The 9868-nt window shown below is 36.8% G+C and overlaps 1 protein-coding gene across 4 annotated transcripts in view; it reads right to left on the bottom strand.

The window, feature by feature from the left end:
• KIAA2026 (KIAA2026 ortholog) overlaps nucleotides 1-9868 on the bottom strand; it is an 89942-nt gene that overhangs the window by 61067 nt on the left and 19007 nt on the right. For all 4 annotated transcript variants that reach the window (XM_023213160.3, XM_023213159.2, XM_023213161.3 and 1 more), the window contains exon 2: nucleotides 7052-7252. In XM_023213160.3, coding sequence (XP_023068928.1) covers nucleotides 7052-7252 — 201 coding nt within the window. The remainder of the gene's footprint in view (nucleotides 1-7051; nucleotides 7253-9868) is intronic.

The raw sequence follows: 9868 nt of genomic DNA, 5'->3' as shown, positions 1-9868 counted from the left end.
ATCTATCTATCTATCTATCTATCTATCTATCTATCTATCTATCTATCTATCTATCTAATTTAATCTATCTATCTGTCTCCATCCTCAAGGAAGACACAAGAATGTTTACTATAGCATTCTATAATAATGAAACAACAGAAATACTTCAAAATGTCCATCTCTTCTGGAAAATGGATACACTGAAATATAGTCACATGATGTAATACTATCATACAGTTATTATGTAACACTTGAAATAAACTAGAACAAAACAGTTCAGTTCAACATGAATAAAGCTCAGACACATAAATAAATGGAAATAGAAAGTTGTGAGGGATAAAAGACTATACTTTGGGTAAAATGTACCCCGCTCGAGTGATGGGTGCACCAGAATTTCAGAAATCATCACTAAAGAACTTATTCATGTAACCAAACATTACCTGTTCCCCAAAAACCTATTGAAATTTTATGTATGCATGTATGTATGTGTGTGTGTATATATATATATTTTTAAGTTGCCAATTATATGAAGGTTAAAGACATGCAAAACAGGCCGGGCGCGGTGGCTCAAGCCTGTAATCCCAGCACTTTGGGAGGCCGAGACAGGCGGATCACGAGGTCAGGAGATCGAGACCATCCTGGCTAACACGGTGAAACCTCGTCTCTACTAAAAATACAAAACCTAGCTGGGTGAGGTGGTGGGCGCCTGTAGTCCCAGCTACTCGGGAGGCTGAGGCAGGAGAATGGCGTAAATCCGGGAGGCGGAGCTTGCAGTGAGCTGAGATCCGGTCACTGCACTCCAGCCCGGGCGACAGAGCGAGACTCCACCTCAAAAAAAAAAAAAAAAAAAAGACATGCAAAACAATGTTATATATTATCTACAAATATATACCTATGTAATTAAAACATTAAAAATGCATGGAAATGACCACTTTTTGTAGTCATGATGAAGTAATTGAACCAAACTTACCCTCCTACCGTAAGCAGCTACAAACTGAACACAATATATAAAACATACATTTCAGACACTGGACAAACAGTGCAGGACTGTGATCACCAAGAGAAGTGAAACAAATGAGATGATCCCTACAACTGCCCAGTGCTAGGACAGTTAGTTTGAATAGCTGTCCCCTCCAAAACTCGTGTTGAAATTTAATCCACAATGTGGCAGTATGGAGAGGTGGGGCTTTCAAGGGGTTATTGGGTCATGAGGGTTCTGCCCAAACTCATTAATGACCGGATTAATGAGTTATCATGGGAATAGGGCTGATGTCTTTATAAGAAGAAGAAATGAGACTTGAGCTAGCACTCAGCCCCCTCACCATGTGATGCCCTGTGCAGTTTCGGGACTCTGCAGAGAGTCGTCACCAGCAAGATGACTACCAGATGTACTCCCTGCCCTTGGACTTCACAGCCTCTATAACTGTAAAAAATAAATTCCTTTTCTTCATAAATTACCCAGTTTCCAGTATCCTATTATAAGCAACAGAAAATAAACTAAGACATACAGCTTTCCAACTGAAGGCAGTTTTTAGACTATCAGCACAGAAAGTCAGGAACAGAGAGTCCAGTAGAGTGGAGTTGAAGGGATAGATATCCGCATCTGGCGAGGATGAAGCACCTGGAAGTTGTGAGATAATTCCAAAAGGAAGGCAGTTATACAGAACAGAAATCTATTGTGTATTTTAAATTTTGAATTTTTTAAATTGTGGTATTGTTATTTTTATTGTTTTTTTCCCCAAATATGGGAAATATTTGGGAAATATGCAGTTGGTTGAAACAGTGCACGTGGAACCTGCTGACATGGAAAGCCGACTGTCCTAAAGTTAAACTCCACAAAGCTGATTCTGACCAGAAAATTATAAGGTAGCAATTCAGACACCACACAAACTTGGGAGGTAACCGAGTTCTGACCAGCTGAAGCAGAAAGTCCTCAGTCACCACTTAGGGGCATTTAGCAGAGGCCTGAGAGGGATAATGCTGTCACAGGGCTCAACTGGAGTGAAGGCTATTTCAGACACACCCTAAAACAGCTTAAAACCTGGACTTTTCAAACTGTTCTACAAGAAATTTAACTGCTTGCCAGCACAAAGCATAATCCTCTTCAAAGGAAGTAAATAAAACTCCAAACTCAATAAAGCAATGTTCACAATGTCTAATTTCCAATAAAAATTACTGGACATGTCAAAAAGCATGAAAATACAACCAGGAGAAAAACAATACAAAGACTTAGAAATTACAAAGATGATGAAGTTAGAGACTAGAAATTAAAACATGAAGATAATGAGATAAATGAAGATACATAAAAAACAGAACTAAATGTAACTTTCAGAGATGAAAAAATTATATTCAGTAAACAGTTCGCTGGATTAGACACTGCAGAAGAAAATATGAGCAACCTTGAAAACTTAGCACAAAGAAGACTGAAAGTCTGTGGATCAAAGAAGCGAAATGAACCTCAAGCAAGATAAACACAAACACACATACATAAGCTCACACCAAATGCACATGACAAATTGCTGAAATCTAATAATAAAGAGAAAATCTTAAAGGCAGTTAGAAAAATAAGATAGACCACCCATATAGGAACAAAGATAAGGAAGTCAGCAAGCTTCTCTTAAAACACTATGCATAGTAAAAGATGTCATACTTAAAGAGCTGATAGAAAAAAACCTGTCAATACAGTCATATATATATGCATTACACACACACACACACACACAACCCTCTCCATTCTTCAAGATGTAAGGAAAAATAAAAACTTTTTCAGACAAGAAAAAACTCAGAATTCATTGCTGGCAGACCTATATTACAAGAAAAGCTAAAAGAGCTCTTTAGACACTAAAAAAATGGTATCAGATGGCAACAAGGATCAATATAAAGGAAGGCAGAATGTTGGGAAGGGTAAATGTATGGATTAAATATAAAATACTTCTCTTCATTCTTTAATTTCTTCAAAACACAACTATTTAACGCACATACAATAACAGTGTATTGGGGGTTTAAAACACATGTAGAAGGAAAGCATATGACAACAGCACAAAGAATGAAAAATGGTATACAGAGGCTTACTGTGAAGTGGTATAGCATTAATTGAAACTGACCACGATAAATTAAAGCACATTCTGTAAATCCTATAGAAACTACTTTGAAAAAATAAAACGAGGCAGAGCATTATAATAGGCCAACACTGGAGATAAAATGGAATATTAAAAATGTAAGAAATATTACCAGGGATAAAAAGGGACATAATAAGAAAAAAGTCAATACATAAAAAAACACAAAAGCCATAAATATCTATGCATCTAACAACACAGTTTCAAATTACATGAAGCAAAACCTGACAAAACTCAGAGAAGACAAAAGGTTACTGTACTAAAATTTGTATTTCTAGATATACTAGTAACAAATAATTGTAAATTACATTTTAAAATGACTTACAATTGCATAAAAACCATGAAATATGTAGGGAAAAAGGTAACCAAATACGTAAAAAGTGTGCACACTGAAAACTACAAAATACAGCTAAGAAAAAAAGAAAACAAAACAATTATCCAGAAATTGATAACTTCCATGTAATCTCAATCAACCTTCCCAGGCTTTTTCTGTAGAAATTAACAACATGATTTCAAAATTACACAAAAAGTGCAGGTGCTAGTATAGACAAACGAATTTGAAAAAAAAAAAACCCATAAAGTTGGAAGACATGCTATTTAATTTGAAGACTTACTGTAAAGTTATAGTAATCAAATCAATATGTGCTAACATAAAGATACACCTATAGCTAAATGAAACAGAACACAGTTCAGAAAGACTCACAAATATACGTTCAATTACTTTTCAACAAAGATGCAAAGGTAATTCAGCGGTGAAAGAATAGTTTTTTTTTTTTTCAACAAATGATACTGAAGGAACCGGCTATCCATATAGAAAAAAGTAAAGTTTTTCCTTAATTCATACTACACACAAAAATTAACTTCAAAAGAATAAACACAATCAGAAAAACTAAAATTTAAAAATTTCTAGAAAAAAAAGGTCCATAACCTTGGGTATGCTAAGATTCCTTAGGTAGGTTCACAAAAACATTTAAAAAATGGATGATTCAAACTTCCAAGACAAAAAACCTTCACCAAAAACACTGAAAATCAAGGCCATGGACTGAGAAAACACTTGCAAACACATATATCTGACAAAGGGCTTATATCCAGAATACATTAAGAATTCTTGGCTGGGCACGGTGGCTCACACTTGTAATCCCGACACTGTGGGAGGCCAAGGTACGCAGATCACCTGAGGTCGGGAATTCAAGACCAGCCTGACCAACATGGAGTAACCCCATCTCTACTAAAAATACAGAACTAGCTGGGTGTGGTGGCACATGCCTGTAATCCCAACTACTCGGGAGGCTGAGGCAGGACAATCGCTTGAACCTGGGAGGCGGAGGTTGCGGTGAGCCAAGATCGTGTCACTGCACTCCAGCCTGGGCAACAGCAGCAAAACTCCGTCTCAAAAACAAACAAACAAACAAACAAATTGAATTCTTACACTTCAATAATAAAATGCACGGGAATGAGAAACAAAAAAGTTAAGATAGGGGTATCTTCTATAACAGAAGTATAGGTAAAGTAGATGGCATTTACGGCTAATTCTTAAAAAAAATAAATTGTTGGGTTGTGGGCACATAGGCTTTTTTTTTTTTTAATTATTATTTTAAGGTCCAGGATATAAGTGCAGGATGTGCAGCTTTGTTACACAGGTAAACATGTGCCATGATCGTTTGCTGCACCTATCAACCCATCACCTAGGTATTAAGTTCAGCATGCATTAGCTATTTATCCTGATGCTCTCCCCCTACCCCCTTACAGGCCCCAGTGTGTGTTGTTCCCCTCCCTGTGTCCATGTGCTCTCACTGTTCAGCTCCCACTTATAAGTGAGAACATGTGGTGTTTAGTTTTCTGTTCCTGTGTTAGTTTGCTGAGGATAATGGCTTCCAGCTTCACCCATGTCCCTGCAAATGACATGCTCTCATTCCTTTTTATGGCTGCATAGTATTCCAAGGAGTATATGTACCACATTTTATTTATCCAGTCTATCATTGTTGAGCATTTGGGTTGATTTCATGTCTTTGTTATTGTGAAGAGTGTAACAATGAACATAGGCACGCATGTACCTTTATAATACAATTATTTATATTCCTATGGGTAATATACCCAGTAATGGAATTGCCGAGTCAAATGGTTCTAGATCTTTGAGGAATCATTATACTGTCTTCCACAATGGCTGAACTAATTTACAATCACACCAACAGTGTAAAAGCCTTCCTATTTCTCCACAGCATAGGCTTTATTTTAATTTTATTTATTCTTTGTTTTATGTTTAAAATATTTTATAATTTAAAACGTTAACACTAAAAGAGATAGCTTAATTCATATAACTCCCTTAAGTTATCATAGTTGCTACGATATTTAACAGAGGGTTTTCCTCCCATGGCTTATTCTCCTATGTTTATTTGATGTCAGGGCACACATCGATTGATTCATATTCATAGTTTCCTACTACCCATTCCTGCTTGGATATGTAAATGTTTTCATTATCATATTAAAGAATTTATTCAAAATGAGTTAACTGCTTTTTCCCCTACCTGGACTCACATTTTCAAGCTCTTCTATTTTCTTTGCTAGTTTTACCATTTTACAAATCACAAAATGGTATACTGCTTAGGAGCACAAGCTCTAGAGCCAGACTGATTGGGTTCCAATCTTGAGTTCACTACTCAAAAACTGTATGACCTTGGGCAAGTTACCTCATCACTCTGTGCCTCAGGATAAATGCTGAATACAAGGAAGGTGCTTAGAGCTAAATCTGGCAAATACTCATGCTCAGTAAATATTAGCCATTCTTTTTTTTATCGTAATTGTTTATATCACTACTATTATTACAACTACTTTTTGACTTATCTTTGTCTGTTTCTTTATTCTCCCTATATCAAGGAAGACACTAAGTCCTATTAATAGTTCTCAGGACAATGTGATCTCTTCCAATTTCTGGTGACCAGTATTGGACGTGGTGACCAGTAGTGAAGATGCAGACTACTACAGCCTTCTTCCTATAAGCCTTCCTTTTCTTCAATTCTCCCCATTCCAATCTACTGTACACTACTGTCAAGTTAATCTTTACCCCTTTCCATAAGCCCTCCTTTCCTATAGTAGTAGTTCTATGAAGCTCTGCACAAGGAAAAAAAATACTTCACAGCAGGTTTCCAAATTAATCACTGCTAGAAAAAGTATGATGGTAGAAAGTCTCAAGGCTGAGTTTTAATCCTACAAATTTCAAAGTAAGTTACATTTATTATTACAAGAAGAGCAACAAAATATTACAAATTGCCTCTGACCAGCATTAACAAGTCCTTATAACATTAGTAATCACTCCTAACATAGTTTGCAATTTGATTTAGTACTATAAAAAGAACTAGTCCTGTTTTTTTTTTTTTTTTTTTGGCCAGTATAGAAACATGAGTGCCACTTACCTCTCTGGGCCCTGGTTCTCTTTTTATAAAATTAAAACGTTATATAAATGCCATCACTCTTATGCTCCCAGACCCTAGAAGCTACCACTAATTGAGTACAACACTCTTTCCTGATAAGCCCAGAGTAAGCACAGTTATCCAGGATATTAACACCAATGAAGGAACAGGCAGAGGTGAATTTATGTCATGCTTGAACTACATAATCTCTGGAGTTTCTCCTGATTTTAAAGGTCTGTGCTTCTAAAACTACAAATCTATGGAAAATTCCTCTAATTTAAAACTTACAATTCACTCGAGAATGAATACTACTAGAAATCTAGAAAGCATTCTGAAATATTCTATAGAAATTATTTTTGTATAGCCTCAAGATAAGTGGTTTTAAATTTTAAAATTATATTTTAAACAAATTTTATTGTGATAGTTCATTATGAATGCATATTTTTGTAACAGTGCATTTTGGAACACTACTAAAACGGGCCCAGAAATTTGATATGGGCACATAAAAATTATGCAGCTGAAATTATGAAATTTTTTTTTAACGTTTACCTTTTTTCTTCTTTTGCTCTCAGCTGTTCTTCCTGTCTCAAAACTTGAACCATTATAGATTCAAAAACTCCACTTGTCAAGCCTGCCAAACTTCGCGGTGTTGACCGACGCCTTGTTGAAGTACATGCAGTTCCCTTCTCATCCTCCAATCCATAATAGCCTCTAGATGTAACTGCTATCGTTGTCTTTTCTCTCAAGTGCCTTGGAGAAGAATAAGCCAATTCACAAGGTCAAATCTTCTGGATAAGCAATAAACCCCCTTAGACAGCAACTTAAGAATCCCTTTTGCTAAATACATAAAAGTATTTAAACCTTACTTACTTAGCATTGTTCTAAATTTTTATCTTCCCTACACAATTTCTCATACTCCTTATGTCATAAAATCAGAGTGATAGTCTTTTCCCTTTATTAAAAAAAAAAATCTGAGATTCAAGCATTTAAAATATTGACTAAAGCACTACCTCTTTAATGGAAAACAAAGTTTATTGTTTGCAATATATTTCATACTACCTATTATTGGTATGAGAAAATGTACAATACAGAAACATTTAGAAAAAGAAATAGTAAAATGATACATAAACACTTTGAAAAAATTATAAACAGCCAGGTGCGGTGGCTCAAGCCTGCAATCCCGGCACTTTGGGAGGCCAAGGCAGGCACATCACCTGAGGTCGGGAGTTCAAGACCAGCCTGACCAACCTGGAGAAACTCTGGCTCTACTAAAAATACAAAATTAGCTGGGTGTGGTGGCACATGCCTGTAATTCCAGCTACTGGCAGAAGAATCACTTGAACCAGGAGGTGGAGGTTGCCGTGAGCTGAGATCGTGTCACTGCACCCCAGCCTGGGCAACAAGAGAGAAACTCCATCTCATTAAAAAAAAAAAAATACAAAAATTTGCCAGGCATGGTGGTGAGCACCTGTAGTCCCAATTATTAATATATTAATACTTGGGAGGCTAAGGTGGGAGGACTGATGCTTGGAAGGCTGAGGCTTCAATGAGCTATCGTACCACTCCACTCCAGCCTGGGTGACAGAGATCCTGTCTCAAAAAAAAAAAAAGAAAGAAAGAAAGAAAATTTATATAAATTAAAAGTTGACCCTATAGTTATATTTCCCTGCTTTCCTATAGGCTTTAACATAAAATAGGCTAAAGGTTTATTAAAATGTAAATCTTTTTTTGTATTTTTTTGAGACAGAGACTCTGTCACCCAGGCTGGGGTGCAGTGGCATGATCTCAGTTCACTGCAGCCTCAACCTCCCTGGGCTCAGGTGATCCTCCCACCTCAGCCTCCTGAGTAGCTGGGACCACAGGCATGTGCCACCACACCTGACTAACTTTTGTAATTTTGTAGAGACAGGGTTTCACCATGTTGCCCAGGCTGGTCTTGAACTCCTGGGCTCAAGCGATCAGCCCACCTTGGCCTCCCGAAGTGCTGGGATTACAGGCGTGAGCCACCCTGCCCAGCCAAACATAAATCTTTATGATGTAAAATATAATAATTGAAGTCCTGTCCTCCTTGGGCTATGTCCAGAGTGATTTATTATACTAAATTAGAATAACTTTATAACAACCTTACCCTCAGTGCCATCTAGGTCCCATGAACAGTATGAGTGTAGGGTTCTACAAAACTGTAGCACCACTACGTGTTTTCTCTGTTATAAGGAGATAACACTATAACTAATTCAGCTTTAATTAGGGCATGAATGTTAAACTGGTTTTCCAAAAATCCTGAAGAATTTGGGCTCATCTAGCATACCATTTTAGGCTGTGATCCTTCAGTATACAATGGCATACATCTATATGATAGCTAATTGGGCTGGGAGTAAGGAATTGTGGACCCAGGGAAGATAGCTAACTGGCAACAATAGATACTGAATGGGTGTACTCGAATTTATTTTAGTATAATGTTTTCAGTAGGTGAATTAATTAGCTATGTAATTTTAACTACTTCTTCAATACTGATGAAAGAGAACATTAATGGACAATATTGCATTGAAAACTAATGACATATCAGAGGTCACAGTAGGTATGTAGAGCATTGAGGATAAAATCCAGTAAGTACACAGAACACTGGGGATAAGGAAAATTGAGAAAAATGGCAAGTAATAATGGCTAAATTGTTAATATAAAGTCAGAAACCGTATTTTACTCTTTAATTTCAGTTTTATAAGTAGACAAGATGAAGGTATAGACTTTCTAAATCAGTATTTTCTCAGAACGAAGACCAAAGAGAAAGTAATATCCTTTATTACTTATCAGAAATTAAAATTTATAATAAATTTATAATTTATACATATTTATTACTCATAATTAAAAGAAAATCCAACCAACCACGATGCTGTTTCTCTCTTACCAACATGTAAAGATTAAAAAGACTGATATTACTCAGTGTTGGAAAGGATGTAAGGAAGGAAAAATGCTTTTTTTTTTTTTTTTTTTTTTTTTTTTGAGACAGAGTCTTGCTCTGTCGCTCAGGCTGGAGTGCAGTGGCCGGATCTCAGCTCACTGCAAGCTCCGCGTCCTGGGTTTACGCCATTCTCCTGCCTCAGCCTCCCGAGTAGCTGGGATTACAGGCGCCTGCCACCTCGCCCAGCTAGTTTTTTGTATTTTTTAGTACAGACAGGGTTTCACCGGGTTAGCCTGGATGGTCTCGATCTCCTGACCTTGTGATCTGCCCGTCTCGGCCTCCCAAAGTGCTAGGATTACAGGCTTGAGCCACCACGCCCAGCCAGGAAGGAAAAATTCTTAAACAACATTAGTAAAAGTGTAAACCGGCAGTCTTTCTAGCAGTCAATTTAGTAATAATCATTAAAA

The sequence above is a fragment of the Piliocolobus tephrosceles genome, chromosome 14 (genome assembly GCF_002776525.5).
Source record: "Piliocolobus tephrosceles isolate RC106 chromosome 14, ASM277652v3, whole genome shotgun sequence".
Taxonomy (NCBI): Eukaryota; Metazoa; Chordata; class Mammalia; order Primates; family Cercopithecidae; genus Piliocolobus; species Piliocolobus tephrosceles.
Note: the sequence above shows the minus strand (reverse complement) of the source record. Positions and strands in the feature narration are given on the sequence as shown.